Below are 17454 nucleotides of genomic sequence, written 5' to 3' on the forward strand. Positions count from 1 at the left end.
AATGAGTAGGTCGCAGAGTTATTCCTTTTGGGATGCAAAGTGATTATGAGTATTAGTATGAAATATTAGGAAAAATGTAGGCATACATATATACATATATAACCAAAACTTTTTATTTTAAAGCAATAATTATTAGAAAAAAACTGTTCTCTGCTTGTTGAAATATTCATATATCTGGTTTCTGCTTCTTAGCGTCCCCATTGTGAAAAATAATCCTTTGATACTGATACTTATTTAATTTTATTCACGACGAGAGATACGCTAACCACTGACGTGATGATAATGAAAACATATTTAGCCGTGTCTCTCTTGAAATAAGAGCATGGAGGTTGTTTGTGCATGAAATATTTTTCTAAGGAAGCATTTAAATGTAAATCATTATTATGCTATGATACAAATTACTTGTTATAATGAGGTAACGTAAAGATAATCGGAGCATGTAAGCGGGCGCGTAACTCCTATTAAAGTTTTTCACGTCATGAAGGCTATGCTAAAAAGGGCCGAATCTACACTCAAATGGAGCTCTTTTTTCTTGGTTGAATTTGAGTGAATGAATACTTGAGGTGGCGGGTGATATTACTGTTACTGAAGATCTGATAGAAATAACATTAGACTTTTTAGCACAGTGATGTTGGTTATTATATCTGGAATTGATGTTTAAGCCTTTCCATTAGAATTAAGACCCATTTCCGGTTGCATATTTGATATTAGAGAGATTGCTTGATACATTTGTAGATAGTCGGCAGTAATGGCTCATAAGAACAGCAGAGTGTCGATTGTGTTTTCTCGTATGGTACGAATGTGTTTGAATGTCATCATGTGATTAAATAAATTGCATGGCTTTCATTTATATGGCTGAATATTGACCTGCCTTCACCACTGAAATGCTAAGTCTACCTTTCACACCGATTTCTTGAGACCCTACTGTCCTTCGGTTTGTGCTAAGGTTTTTGTTAGTAGTTGGACACTAAGCTACTAATGATATGTGTGTCATAAAGATGACGGAAGGTTATTATGAAAGTCAACTTGATCAGGTTGGTGAAGTCGCAAAAAAAAAATGTTTAGATGTCATGAAGATGAAGGGCCATAGTAAAAATGTGTGTCCCTTGAACGCGCTTGCCTGGAAATTCCGGATATGGCCGACAGGGCAGGGTTCACTACAGATGGACTTTGGAACTACCGTGGAATCATTGCGCCACTTCATTAGGCTTATATCGAGTCCCAACCTGTAATTAGGAAACAAATATTATTTCTCCATCAGGCCCAACTTACCTTTTTAATTCACGTTTTTCCTTCATTGTCGAGTTGTTAAGGTTTAAAATCATTTTAAAAATACAGATTATCTGTTTGAAATTCATTAAAAGACTATATTATAGAAATGAGATGAGAGCAACAAATAATTGGGCTACCCAATTACTCAGTTGTTTCAAAACTATTGCATCTACAAGTTGACATGATGTTGAGGCCTCCATTTTTTGAATGGCTTTTACTCTAAAGTTGAGTTGGCCTTATTATTACATTCTGCGTATATTTTCAATCAGTACCTTTGAAATGTCACTACTAGCAACACAAAAAATGAGGATTTAATAATATATGGGAATATAAAATATATATTTACATATACAAATTATACACATCTGTAGAGTGAGTAGTAATTGTGAGATAATGCGACCTCACGCGCCAACACATGCACGATCAGAACAACAAAAAAGATTTTTGGTATATCACCGATTACATGTCATATTTTTTCAACGCTAAGTAAATAACATATATATTTGAAATATATTGAGTTTGAATTTGGAAAAATTAGTGCATATATGTATAAGAAATATTCCATTAAACTCACTCTTCTTTCCAGGCTCCAATCTGGACGTAGTCGTATTTGTCATCCTTTCGCTGGTATTGGTATATATTGTAGCTGCCATAGGCGTCTCCATCCTTGTTGAACCGTATCTCAGTTCCTTGTCGGCCTGAAAACATTATTAGTAATTGCACAAATGTTAAACTCCTTCATGCAACTACTTTTATAATGGTATAGATTCTTATAACGGTGGAAAGATTTGTTCTAATCTTATTACTACTAGTATGCCATCATATTTTAAACATGGTATAAGGTTTTCATTTATGACAAACTAAGAATGAACTAACAAAAAGTCACTAGCCGTGATAAACGCGCACACTTAGGTAGAAGACATGGTCACTTTTCACGTAGTTTTTCATGCGGTTTTTCATGAGTTTTCGTTTATCCTCCACGGACATCAACCGAATCAGAAACTTCAGTAGCTCACGCCTACTTCTTAGGATACTTTAAAATCTTAAAGGAGCTATTGGACGGAAAGTATGCATTCATCTGCTTTTTCTTAGGTGATAGAGGTTATAAAAAAGACATATTAGACTCTTGACGTCGTTACGAGCTGCAATTACCCATTAAAAGGTCTTGCTTTCTAAGGATATTGTATGAAGAATTTTACAGCTTCATTTAAACTTGTCACAGTTTGAAACTCCGGGCGAGCAGTAAATGTTGCTGAAGTTCAGCGGTAGTTTATTGTTTCAGGTTCCTTGAACGATCAATCTCGCAGAGTTTGAAGCACTGTATGACGACTATAGACTCACTTTAAACCCTACGAGGACAAATAAGAGAGATAGTGTTGACAATGAGCACGTGTTTTATCACGTTATCATTACGGTCTTTTTTGTCAAAATGATTTTACGCAATTACACTTCTCCATCAAGCTTTAACAATGTTATGCACAATGTCGTCATTCTAGCCTACTGTATGCTCTGAGGAATTACGCATTCTTTTCCATCCATCGCACGTCCATGGACTATTCATCCAATAATTTGGGTGTCTGTGAAAGTGAGACTCATACACTTCCGCCGTCGTTTGATACGAGTCAAGTATTAATTAAAATCGACGTTCATGCCAGTAATAATCAAATTATGAATGAACAGTTTAGTGAGGTTATTCAATCACTCTCTATCGTGCAAGTGGAGTCATTTGGCATTTTAGGCAGTACTATTCCCATATATACGAGGGTCATCCGGAAAGTAGTACCCGTTCGTGCCGCATGAAGTGCTGACGACGCGAGTAGCCGCTGGACGAGGTCAGATAGCTTCAGTGGCTTGTCTGCCTTCTCTGAGCCAAGTTGCGTGACGCTAGCATTGCCTGTGTTGTTTCTGTGATTGTTTACAATGTTTAAAAAAATTGAGAACGCCGCCAGTTGTGAAGTGAGGGCAGTGATTAAATTCCTCAATGCAAGAAACGTTCGCCCATGTGATATTCATCGCCAATTAAAGGAGGTGTATGGAGACAATGTAATGGACGAGTCGTCTGTTCGGCGGTGGTGTCGCAACTTCAACATGGGGAGGGGGAACACACACGACGATGAGCGTTCGGGGAGACCGTCTGTCATTACAGACCAACTGGTGAGCTCAGTTGACGAATTCGTGAGGAACGATCGGCGCGTCACAATTGATGACATCTGTGAGCATTTTCCCAATGTTTCTCGAACAATTGTTCATGAAATTGTTAAACACCATCTGCATTATGCAAAAATTTGTGCAAGATGGGTCCCTCGCGTATCTCAATGAGCTGCCGGCGAAGGACTATGCAGCAGGAATACAGAAACTTGTCACACGTTATGACAAATGCCTTAATTTGCTTGGAGATTATGTTGAGAAGTAGTTTAAAGTATCCTCTTTCAAATAAAATTTTTTATGTTTGTTAATATTTACTTTTGTGTCTTTATTTCACGAACGGGTACTACTTTCCGGATGACCCTCGTATTACTCGCCCAGGCTCTCACTCTGCCATAAGCTGTCGAGTTAGCAATGTGGAGCGCCGAGTTTAAGTGGAGAATGAAATCGGTGCAAGTAACATAATTGTTCAACGGAACCGGAAGATGAGAAATTATGGGATTTACTGTTTGAGCTTTTCTCACTGTAATTTTGGCTAATATCCATTTACTTATAGGAACCATAATAGATTAGCCGAAATCTGGTCCCGGACACTGAAACCCATATCTTCGGGATTATAATAATGCGCATTCGCCGCATAATGTCACACATCGGCAAGGATTGAATTGATAGCCGGTTAGTCGTCATTTCTGAAGCAATCTACCTCAGGTTTCCGTGTGTCGCAAAGGGAATTTTCCTTATCCTGAGCTCCCCATTCCTCCTTCTCTTCCTCGACGTAGCCCTGGCGCCCGCCCCCTCTCAGCAGTCCACTCGGAATGCTGCTCACAGGAGGATTACTATGTCGTTTTTCTCATTTATTATCTTACTTATTTAGCCGAATACAGTACTGCTTTGCTGGTCAATTCCCGCATTGATTACATGCATGCAATAGAATTACACTATGTTTTTGTTGAATTCGATGGTTTCGGGCTCAACTTTGTGGTAGTTCATGCCCCTGAAATGAGGATCATACTACTTTCGGGCGCTGAATTTTATTCTGGTGTTAATTTATTCATGCTTCAGCGTCTTCATCACGTGGTTATAGTGTTGAAACTAGTTGTTACCTGAATAAAAATCAGTGGGCGAATGCTGTGTGTTCCCTACTTCATACGTTTTTTGTTGTTTCAGCCACTGGCAATGACAATAGTAACGAGGACAGCAGTAATATAATGCAAGGCCATGATACATTTACATAAAAAATAAACTATGACCCATGTGATATTTGACAATTTCCCTATAATACACCCTTGCCTCCACCCATGAAGTGTTTTTTCATTACTTCCTCTTTTCTCCGTCCGTCTATATTTTGTAAGATTCCTTCTTCAAACATACTTTGAGCTTCAAGCCGTACATTAGGTTTATTCATCACCTTTATTCCGTTTCCCATAACTTTGCATGGAAATTTTCTCCAGTTTCCTTAAAATTTGCGTTAATTTTATTTCCAGCTACCGTCAGCAGAGCCTTATCCATAATTTGATAATCTCCGATGCTCTTCTCTTTCAAAGGTACTCGTTTCCGATTCACTCACCGTAGCAACCCCGAAAAAGATTTTAGAGATTTTGAATGAAATGAAGTAAAGCATATATTTTCTGTACTCGTGAAAACTCCTTTTCATTGCAAATCATGTTATACCATCGTCAATCCAACAGTGGAAAAGTGCTCGGTAAAGTTTTTCAAGGGCTAAGTTTAAATCCACCTTCTCCAGCTTTGCTCAGGAAATTTTATTATTTCAGTGTCGTCGTAGCTTTGCGTCGGTAGAGGGTGTTCGAAATTTCAAGAGTGAGGGGAACATTGAAGGGACCTCTATTTTTTGGGGATAATGAACTATTTAAATGATAAAAAGATCAAAGGGATGCATTTGCATCCATTTATACATCTTCTGAGGCAAAGTTTGTTGAAGCTTAGTAAACATGAAATACCAATGGCAGTGCTTCAAGATGATTAGCATCATATTTTTCACATTTCAAATGTGTCAGTGTCAGATTTCTCTGGTGCTTTTGGCGGACAAAAAATATTCATATTCTAAAGAAGGAAAAATCTGCCTATTGTGAAAATGGATTTCCCAGCACTATTATTGTGAAACACCTAAGCAAAATTCAGCGGGAGGTGCTCTAGGTTCTTTAATCTTCATATGAGTGGCAGTTAAATAAAATATCTACATGCATTGCAAGGAATTTTTAAATTTCTAATATTCCAGTTGAATTTTACCTGTGACAAATTTTCTATAAGCAAATGACTCATATACGAATAAAATATATGAGCAATATTTCAATAAGCAAATGACTCTTATATGAATATGTTTACAATACAGTGGTTATATTTAACTTCATGTGTTTTAACATTAACGTATGATGGACTAGTTTAATTTTAGACTTTTCAAAACAGAATGAAAGTTAAAGGTTGGATTTGAAAGAGAAATAAATATATTTTGGTAGTTATTATTTAAAAAATACTTTGAAAAATCTTCATCTAATTGGTCAGTAACACATGATATTATTGTAGAAATACCTTATAGCGTAGACTTTATAAGTTTAATAGAGACTTTGTAAGTAAGCGTAGACTTTATAAGTTCAATAGAGAGACTATATAAGTTTTTTATAGTCATTGAATTTTACAAATTTGTCAATTTGGATTATGGTGAATTTTTTATTGGTATTATCCCTGATGGATACAGCCTATAAAACTGCACAAAAATGCATTTACTTGCCTCTCCTAGCAAAACAAAACCTGACCTCCGATACTACGATGAGCCCCTCTTCAATTCGGCTAACTTCCTCCTTACCTTCATTCCGTCCAACACATTTATCTTATTTCTACTCCTTCCTGGCTTGCCTAAACGTTTTCCACTCTGTCTTGAATATTTCACTGCCAATCAAAATGCTAAGGACTCATCTTTCCTGCCTTCTTTGGGCATCACCCAGAAATCCTCTCTTCTCCTCCACCATGGCTGGCACATCCTCGTTTGTTTTCCCTTCCGTTCATTTCACCGTTTACATCCTTCTCTGCGCTCACATTTCAACTACCTACAATCAATTCCCACCATCTTGTCTCAATTACAATGTTTCCCCACCGTAAAAAACCATGCGCCATATCAAATATTTGACGAGCTTTTTCTTAACATACTTACTCAACGGTTATCATCGATTCCCTCCTACTTTTAAAAACTTCCCTGCCTAACACAATTCTAATGTCCCGACTAATATGAACATCTTAGTCCTAAACACTTCCGAGGAACGTACCCTTCCTATCTGCGGCAGTTTGCGGTAACCTATTTCCATATTAAAGTTGCCTTTTCACTTTCTCTAAAACCGCTTTACCTTGATTTGGATTAAATCAATTCTCATCCCATATCTACCGCACTGACTTTCCAATATGTTCAGCAACGCTTCCGACCCCTCAGCTGAATGGCAAAGTGAAGGTTTATCATCAGAAACCGTTTGATTTTATGAATTTATTTTATTTATTTATATATCATTCAACACTAAGGACTTTTATTTCATTTTCGTCCTGATTTGGTATGGAATTAATGTCAACTGTTGTCAAAAGAGGACATAGGTTTTCGCCAAGTAATAATCTGTTCCTTTTCATTGGGAAAATGTTCCTGAAGGAGAGGCACGTAAAATGTGAAAGTTTATTAATAAAAAGAGCACAACAAGATAATTTATTTTTTCTTATTCAATTCGGAGGGAGCGCACGACTGTATTTTCATTCTCCGCCTCGATTCTTTCCTTCGCAACTTCAAGGGCAGCGGTTAGCGAACCGCGAAATAGAGTTGAATTACCATGGTTATTGGCGGGAAACTCCGATACATGCTGCTCTCCCTGCTTCTGCTATTACTCACACGGTAGAGTGAAATTTTTTGACGCAATGCCGAGACGTTGGCACTCAAGACCCACACTGTTCACCGCTGCGATCTACCGATCCACCGTGAACACCACCCCATGGCATACAGGAAACGTCTTTCCCTTAAGGCCCCAGAGGGTGTGATAAGAACAGAGCGCTCTAGCGGCAAGGCAAGATACTAGTTCTTATCGTATCCTACGGGACCTTATGGGAGTGTCGTTTTCTGGATTCCTCGGCGAGAACCCTTTGCATTCACCGTATGTCGCTTCCTCTCTCTTTCCAGGGCTCCTACCTCTACCCCCCACCTCCCAAACCTCCAGACACCTTCCTCCCCTCCCTGTTCCTCCTAAGCCTCGCATTTTACACCTACGTTGGCCTTCTTTTGCACCTCAACACCCTTGCTCTCGCATCCATGCCCCGGGCCTTCCCTATCTACTCGACCCACCCCTCCGACCCCGTCTATTCCCTTCCCCGACCCGCCTTTCACCCTCGACGACTCCCAAGGGCATAAACCTTTGCCTCCCATTGCCCCAAAACGACCCCTGCCCATCCCAGGGTCCAAGGCTTCCTTGTCCACCCTCGCCCTTAATGTAGTTTCTTTGGGTACGTCCCTTCCTCCCTTGCCCCACCTATTCCGTAATGGGAGACCGGTGGTGTGGAGGGTCGGTGCCTTTTCTTTAACACTCGTCCACCCCCGGCCGTCAGAGGGATTTGCCGCCCTTCCATTGTTTGGAAGGCGAGAGATTCCCTTCCCTTGCAGCCTCGTTTAACTGATACAAACCCTTCCCGAATCAAAATTCGTGCGGAGAAGTAATCTGCTTAAACTTTCACCGTGATCCAGCTTGACGTGATTTTAGCAATGGTGCATTAGAAATTTGTTTCAGTACTTAATACGAAACGAAAGGTTGATAACTGTCCGACCCACTTTTACTTAAATGATCCCGAATCGCTTTTCCATTATCTAAGAATTTTTTCCTTGACGCAACATTTCCTATAATAATAAAGTAGGTTTTAAAGATCGCAAAAACTTAAACCAACATTAATTTTTAACTGACTGCGATACAATTATAGATCTCATTAAAGTTTTAGCTTGTAATTACGCATATCTATTTCATTTGCCAATAGAATTCGAATTTAATTTGGATTAAATAATTAAATGAAAGCATCAAGCAATTAGCGTATTCATTAATATCTTAGATAAATTACTATAGAAGTTCGAGCGATTAATGACCTGTGCCTCAATGCAAGATTCAATTATGTGCTTAAATTTCCGCGAGTGTAAGCACAAATCGAAATACCTATAAATAATTCATATATTAAATGATATTTTTTCAACACATGTCATAAATTCAAATGGTTTTCAGCATACCACCTCGCCATTTATTTCACCTGGCCTCTCCTTTTAATCGTAAATGTTTTGATGAAATGTACCATTATTATGACTAAGATTGTATCCATTATCTAAGATGTTTTCTACACGGCAGTGCTTTCTACACAATCCACTATTCTTGAAGGATTTGTCAATCAGCGATGATTTTACAACCATTTCAGTTTTTTCGTTCTATAACGTTACGGCCCTTGCTTCCAATTTTTCCTTTAAACTTCTTTTTTTATTACCTATGTCTCGCTGTCATATATTAATACAGAGAGCGGCAAAATATCTTCCTTTTCTTCAAAACGCAAAACTCTTTCAAAAAAAGGAAATTATATTGTCGCACCCTGTTTATAGTTAACTTCATAAAATAATATTATTCATTTGCGATATTCCTATCTGTTAAGATAATTTAGCAAACTATTAGTATGACTGGGTAATAAAACAATACGTAAAAAGTGCACTTTTTGCCGTGTCTATTCCGCATAAAATTCTCTTCTTACTTTTATTGACACAGAAGAACCGGCTACCTGGAAACATTTGCACTTGCTGTCGTAGCTGTTTGGCTTGCCATTAGTCTATTCTTCTTTTGTCATTATATTTTTTCAAAAAAATATTATAGTTTTAAATGGGCTTATTGTTAATTGGCATTTTTAATTATTTTTATCTGAATACCAACATTTTATGCTGGTAGGTCTATAATTTCATCAATGATACCCTACAGTGGTTGATCAGACCACCCATTTTATGACAGACGCGATAAAATTAAATTAATGTCTGTAATAATATGTTTTGAAAAGGCCTCGTAAACCATAACATAATTGACCCGAGGGGTTATGGTGCGGTATTACGTGTTACAAACTAAAGGGATACATCTACTGAGTGAATTATTCCGGGCGATATCTGGTTCGTCATTTCATATCGATGCGGTCCAGTCCGAATGTGGCTAAATGATTAAGCACATTAATCATGCGTGCAAAACAACAATTTAGAATAGTTTTAAGCAATGGTTGATAAATTAGAATTTGGAGATGGCTAGGAAATCAGAAAATAAAAAATGGAACGCCATGGGAGAATCGAAACGATCAGGATCAGAAAAAGTTTTTTGACGCTGAAACCATTGGCATTCACTCGGGATCTTGAAGTGTAGATATATTTGTGAAAATTATTCTTTGGAAGGCGTCACGTAATGGAATCGATGAGCATTTTGTAGTCGATAATAAAATCAAATATTTTCTGCTAGAGTGGCATTATATTAATGCTTGTCAAACATGCTAAATATATGAATGCTCCGATGGTAAAGTTGGAAATGGTTTGAAAAGCCATTAATCCAATGCTACATAGTTTTCGTTGGCAGTAGAGATGAACCCTTGGGTTCGTCTGGACACCATGAGTCAGTATGATTTCATTTTAGACGCCGCCTACTGGGGCATTTAACATTGGAGTTTCATGAAAAGTAAAGGTAAAAAAGACTGAGCTTTAGAGGGGCTAAACTATTAAAAATTCTGAGCCATATAATCAACATCATGATTGATCATCATTATGGTCATTGATTAAGAAATGAATCGATAAAAGCAAATAAGAACAAAATGCTGCATATTCAAACTTTTATTATCCAGTCTAATTAATCATATTCCTTACGATGAAATTGAAAACTGTAGATATTATATCCGGGGTACGTTAAAGTAGAGGTACTTGATGTTTTTAACAACTGTAATGTTAGAGGCGAAATTTGAATTCGCGTCACGGCGGAGGGATATGTGGCGGAAGGGCTTACGCGGTGGAAGACGTGTCACGAACATGCGACCTGCTACGCTGTCTGAAGTCGACATATAGTTTTGCGAGTTCTGGCCAGTGAAAGGCATGGTCACTTCTCGTGGCCTTTTTGACCTGGTCCTCAAATAAAGTTATTCTGTGGGAGACTGGAATCGAATCATTTTTAACCGCCTCCTCGATCTTTCCCGAGTTCCTCACAGGAGCTATTTTTCATATTCGATGGAGTGCTGTCTAAGCATTCCTTTCCAAGAAATAACTAATGCTCATTCAAATAGTTAAAATTGATGTGTAGATATTCTGGTTTAGATATCCCTCTCTATTGAATCTAAGTAAGAACATTTGATAAGCCAATTCTGTCACTCGCCCAAAAGTTTAGTGAACGCAAGCAGCCGACCCGCGTATGTTTTTAATCATCGTAGGTTAAAAACAGTCTTGGGTCGGAAAACGTCGAGGATCAGTTGAATTGAGTACCTTTTTATCGCAATATTCATATACTTAATATACCTGTGCACCTATTACCTAGGTGACAAGTAGTTTAAGCTAAATCGTATGTTAATATATTTGCCTAACTCATGAGCTATGCGCCTACTTTATTTTTAATACTGTGTTATTTCGGCATGCACCAGTTTGGAAATGAATAAAGGTTCTAGTCTGCCTGTAACTTTCTGAATGATCGTATAGGAGTACAGAAAAGTATTCGTAAAATACGCAGCAACAGTTTCTACAGGCTTTTCTTCGTTCCACAAGTGCCTGCTACTTAATGGCATAGATTCATAACGATCAGCATAGGGGGTATTTGGCAAGCGAAAATATTCCAGGCGTTCAATATTAAAGGGTGATTTCGGGTTCTGATACCTGCCATTAGAGTGCCTGATAAATTTACGTTCACCCTCTTATCTCTTCATACTTCCAGATTGCCTCTAATTGAGTTGTAATTTGAATGACACCGGAATGACAAGAAGAGAACATGAGCTTACAGGTTTGACCTAGAGGTCGAACTTATCAAGGACTTATGGGTGGCTTACATGTTCGATTCCCATCAAGTGAACCGTTACTTGATTAACATTGATTAAAATTTGTACTGACTTCAGTATGAAGTAAATTCAGTTTTTGAAAGACTTACAACTAAGCATTAATATTGCAAAGAAAATTTTTATCTCGTAATTTTCAAATCTCAATTGACATAAAGCTGCTTTAATTCTTGGATGATATTTTATAATGCCTGCCTGCACAAAAGTTCCATAGAGGTTTGCCTGAGAATATTTGATGTAGGTATGCCTATTTAAACTTGTGAAAAATTGAAAACATATGCTTACTGGATATATTTGGATACTTTTTGATTTCATCTTAATTCCTTTAGAAAGTAATGCGGGTCAGAATATGTTTGATGTGAAGAGCATTATCACAACTGTCGAAAGGTAATTTTTCGTAATAAGCAAGAGCAAGTTTGATCAGCTAGGGAGAGATACATTCAAACCTTAAGTCTAATTGAATGTCATTACGCAAAGATACATTTTAAATACTTGTTTGTCTTTGTATCAGTAGAATAACTATAGCCACTTTTGATAAAGTTGCGAGATACTGTGGATAGTTCCCGGGATCCCACTTTGTAGCTAATGAGACCAAAATGGGTGTATTACTCGCAAATGAGGGAAAAGCGGAATGTGGCGCATAGCTGAAAAAATAATGCTCTCAACCAGGGGAAGCCTGATTAAGAGGATAGCGGCACTTGGGGAGGGAGAAGCTAGGGCGATGAGGAGGGGAAAGAGGTGAAGCGGTGGTGTCAGATTCTGTGGTCCTCACAAGCGAGAGAAATAAGCAGTTTGGGCAGCGGAAGCACTCAGGAATGCGTCAATCGACCCTAAAATTACGGCATGTGCAGCAAAAGGGAGAGGCAGTCATTAAAGCACCAGGAATTCTAGAATCTCGGTGGTAAGAGAGAGAATTTTGTCCCATAATAGTTAATGTAAATAATTTCCTCCGGGGTCTTTATCGCTCATAAAAGTAAGGAAATCTTCTTTTACACACGAAACGGAGATTTCCAAAAAGTGTGGCACAAATTTGATAATATTTCACTTTTGTTTCTATTCAGCAACAATTCCCTATGCGTTTTGCATTCCGTTTTTCCTTCGTATTATTGACAGTTTTCAAGTTATGAGAAGGACATACATCTAGAAAGTGTCCTATATCGGATCTTTGTTTTAAAGGGACTATCAAATTAGGAATGTGAATTCGTTTGAATTTTACTTTCAGCCTGCGTGATTCTATGAACTTTTCTGTCGATGAAAATACACAATATTCATGTTACTTCGTCAGGTTCTATATTCTTGTTATTTTTTAAGGAAATATTCAAAAAGTAGAATTATTTGAAACTATGAACGCCATATCATAAGCAATAGTAAGGAGGTAAGCAAGGATAAAAATTTATTTAAACAGCGGCGATTTAATGTGGTATTTGGAAGAGTAACGCGCAGATGCGTGACGCACTAAGCATGACCAATACCACTACGTTGAAAATAAGGTTATTCACCAATTACGACTCTAAAACTTTTATTCAAATAATTTTGTTCTCTTCTATACTTATTTAACAAATAATTTTTCAACAGCGAACCTTCACAAAACATCGCCCACCAAATTTAATATCAGCTCTTTTTCTTTGCAAATAGAGAACTACTACAAGTTTGATCTTGAATCGCTCCAATAATGTATTTTAACACACTTTTACTGTCTCTATTTTCTCTCACTCTAAAATATACTTTGATGAATGTAGTGAAATTTGCACGCAAACACTTTTAACTTCTTCAGTTTGAATGAGCGAATTTCTTCTGTTAAATTCTCTGCTATTGATTTATATTTTCTTTCGGTAGTATGTGCAAATTAATGTACATGATGGATACTTTGCCATATCGATAATAAAGTTGAATAAAAATTATCTTCTTGCAGTTGTTCCTAAATCAATTCATCAGCCGGAGAAGTCTAAATTTATCTACATGTATACGCGTGTTGTAATAATGGCCATCGTAGGATTACAGATGGTCCAAATTTCTCTGATAAATACCTGCTTCAAATAATGTGTCAAGAGTAAACCCTTCTATAGACAGAAATATCGTGCAATCAAAGTTTGATGCACATACCTCTGGATGCCAATTTGGCCTCCACTCCCGGGTGGATTAAATCTTTTCGCATTCCTTCCATTTTTATTTTAAATTCTTCGTTTTCTCCAGGTGACAAATTGATTTTAATCATACGAGGATTGGAACCTTTAATTTTACCAGGTGGTTTACATTTTTAACCAAGTTGAAAAGTTTTGCAAAGCGCTGCCATTGTTAGCGAGCAGAGGAAATTAAAATAAAATAAAATAAAATATAAGGATTGAAAAATGTAATTAGGAGGAGGGGTATCGTGGGGAAGGAGAGGATTTAGAGTAGGGGACAAGTACTGGTTGAAGGGCTGGTGGGTTTGGTGGGATAAGGGTTTCTTTTTCGGGGGAGTGGTGAGAGGGACGAGTTTGGAGGCAGCCATGTGGGAAAACGAGGAGCAACAGGGGCGGCAGCTGGCGGAGAGGTCGGGAAAGAACGTAAGGACTGACGCTGGGGAGGGGGAGGGAGAATGGGGGACGCGACGAAAATTGCACAAAAAACTCTCGAAAAAAAGGTCTGGTATTAATATATTAAATGATAAATTAAATTGTCCTCTTCTTAAAGGGGTTTTCAGCAAATTGTAATTAGAGAAAATGGGTGTAAAATTAAAATTCCATCGCGGCGAACGAATGCTTGAACATTAATTCCTACCGTTCAAATATCAGTATTATTTTACTATGGGTATTACTCTTCAAGTCGTGTACCTAGTTAAATTATACATTATGTTGGCCATTTTTAACTCAAATGTGAACTGTAACATATTTAAACGGGAGTCATGGCGATGGTTTATCTTGGTATGTTACTCATAGCACTTCTTAAAAGAAAGTAAAGACGACTTCCCTCTGACGAGAAACTACTACCCATTCAGTCCTCCTGTTCAACTCAATTTTTATTTTTTTAAATGAGCAGAAAACTTTAAGTCATGTGTCTGGATAAGATTCTTCAAGTAGTTGTTATTGAATAGTCGTGAAAGTCATGAAATGAGAAGAAATTACAAAAATTAGAGTTTCGGCACGAATAGGACGAAAAACGAAGGGTAAAATCCATGAGATAACCTCTGCTCTGCAGTCAAAATGGTCTTCAGATGTCCCTCGTGGCCTTATTTTATCCCCGATGACCTTTGGATTTAATATCACTCCCGAAGTGAAAAACGGCTCAAAAACCTGAGTCGCCGCCCTCGTCGCTTCATTCGTTTCCCCTAAGTGGCAAATTGATTGCAGACTTGCATTAATCCTGCTTCAAATAATACGCTTGCCACCAAAAATATTAATGCACTTTAGTTTATTTCTATTAAATAGGACAATACTTCTTCACACTTAAATACACTTAATACACTTAATACACTTCAATACACTTAAATAGGACAAAACTTTACTTCAACACAATCACGAAAGTGCATCATAAAAATATATAAGAAACATTCATAACCGAGGTGTTGACGATTCATTGAACAATGCATTGAGTCATATAGTGATGAGATTAAAAACTGTTTCTTCCAAACTCAAATGTTATCCACAAATGGGTGATGCACTTCAATTCGTTTACTCATTTATTCCATTCGGCAATTATTCTTACGAGCCATTAAATTGTAAGGCCAAAGGGTGCATATTTTTATTCAACTTTTTAGACTCATTTGGCAATATGTAATATCTTGTATTAAAATAAGTCTGTTTCTATCATTATGAAATACAGGGTTCGTCCGGAAAATAAGTGTACTGACTCCTGGGCTGGGCGCGCCGCTCCAGGCGCACCCAGCACCGCTCTGACGGGCTGCGATTGGAGGGGGGTATGTTGGCAAGCGACGCTGAAAAAGGCAGTCGGCTCTGAGCTGTGGTGTAGTGAGGAGCTCTGTTAACGCGAACCTCCACGCTCGACCCACGTCACGGAACGCGATGCCGAAGTTTTTGGAGCAGCGTTATTCCATCAAATTTGCGGTAAAGCTTGGGAAATCGTCTACCGAAACTGTCGGTATGATTAACCAGGCTTACGGGGAGTCAGCCATGTCAGAAACATGATCTTTCGGTGGCACAAGATGTTCGTGGAGGGCAGAGAAGAGGTCGACGACGAGTCTTCGAGAGGTTCCCGATGATGCCTTCGCGGGAGCGTTCCAGGAATGGGAACGCCGTTGGAACAAGTGTATCGACTCACAAGGGTCCTATTTTGAGGAATATTAGCTTAAGATATGTAAAAGTGTAATAAATTTTTTTTCCTGAGCTCAGTACACTTATTTTCCGGACGAACCCTGTAATTGACTCTCTCAAGTTTCCTAAAACTAAGCCACAAACACTTCGAACAAGTTTTGATTGAAAGAAAGCATACCTTTGACGAATGCGTCATTAATGCGATAAATTTTCTGCGATTGAAGCCTCATATATTCTTGCAGTGAATGGATGCACGTCAGTGAGTTTTAGATTTCGTTGTACGAGATTCTTCTTTCTCGAAATTAGGTCGAATTTTCCCGTACATATTAATATTTTTTTCAGTTGTTATTTATTTCTCTTAATAATATGCATAAATAGAAGATATAAGAAAGGAAGTGCCGTTGAAACCCGAAAATCAGAGTTTTCATCTCCTTACGGAAATTGGAGTGGTCCTCAAATGAATTCAACCCTCAGGATGATTTGAGGATGTTTTTAATTTCGCAATGTAAAATTGGCTCTCTCTATATTCTTATGAAATAATAGCTAAACGGTTTCAAACTCAGGCTTTCAGGTTACATATTCCTTATTCCAACTTGGCAGAAGGCATGCGGCTCGAGGAACCAACGCCGTATTTAAATTTCGCTGAGTTACAAAGTTTTCCCCATGTGTGTGTGTGTGTGTATTATATATATATATATATATATATATATATATATATATATATATATATATATATATATATATATACACAAGGAAAAGGGATAGGGACACACATAAAAGACAAACAACGGATTAGCTCCCAAACGCCGACTCCTGGCTCAAGTATTGGGGCAATTTGTTGCTTACTCCACTCAGATTTCAGCATAATTTACGCATCTTTGATGCAAGTGGTTAAGAGCATCGGCCAGGGAAGTCGGAATATCCGTGGTCACAGAAATGTCCCGTATCTATCATAAATATGATCTAACCCACAATATTTAGGTCTTATTCTCTGGGAGACAATGGAAAATATAATTTCTTTCTGTTATGAAATTTGACCGTGTCCCTTGGAAAAGCCATATTTTAGAAGATTTTGAGGTCGAATTCAGTCTCAGTGTGGGGAGAAAATAAGTGGGAGAGAAAAACACAGGAGGGCGGCCATGGGAGTGAGACCACAAGATCTTGCGGATATTATTACCATGCCAATAAATGCAGACACATGAGATATTGATTTTGGGGATTCTGAAGGTTGTGATGGAAGATAAAATTGAATGATGGGGAAGAGGGTGAAAAAAATAAACGAGGGTTAAAATATGAAGAACGAATAGAAATAAATGAGTGTGAATGGAGTGTTGGCGGCCAGGAAGTACTCAAGTAGTCCAAAATTATGTTTAACATTCCTCTCCATAAAACTCTATCTTCTTCTCCTCTTCCCGTGATATTAAAAATCCTATCGAGCATTTATGAATGGAAAATAATGCGTATAATACCCTTAACACACGAAGTGATTCCCTGCTTCTAGGAAATGTAGGATGGCTGGAGGAGGAGTGGGCTCTTTATTGCTAATTAAATATATATATATATAAATAGATGTGCTGCATTTAATTATTTCAGGCTCAGCCAAATGAAATCTCATGTTGAGGAAAAAAAATTGAAAATTTTGCAAAAAAGATTAACCTCTGATATGAATGGTTTTAAAAAATACGTGACATCATTAGGAACAGAATTTCATTGCTATATACATAAT

General features: G+C 37.8%; 1 protein-coding gene across 1 annotated transcript in view; it reads right to left on the bottom strand.

The window, feature by feature from the left end:
* The window catches only part of LOC139685718 (metabotropic glutamate receptor 6-like), a 310525-nt gene that overhangs the window by 11386 nt on the left and 281685 nt on the right, over positions 1 to 17454 (bottom strand). The window contains exons 8-9 of the mRNA XM_071582751.1: positions 1847 to 1970; positions 1121 to 1226 (exon numbers count right to left, since the gene is read on the bottom strand). Of these exons, the coding sequence (XP_071438852.1) occupies positions 1121 to 1226; positions 1847 to 1970 (230 nt within the window). The remainder of the gene's footprint in view (positions 1 to 1120; positions 1227 to 1846; positions 1971 to 17454) is intronic.

Source organism: Hetaerina americana, unplaced genomic scaffold (assembly GCF_022747635.1).
Source record: "Hetaerina americana unplaced genomic scaffold, ioHetAmer1.1.p SCAF_12, whole genome shotgun sequence".
Taxonomy (NCBI): domain Eukaryota; kingdom Metazoa; phylum Arthropoda; class Insecta; order Odonata; family Calopterygidae; genus Hetaerina; species Hetaerina americana.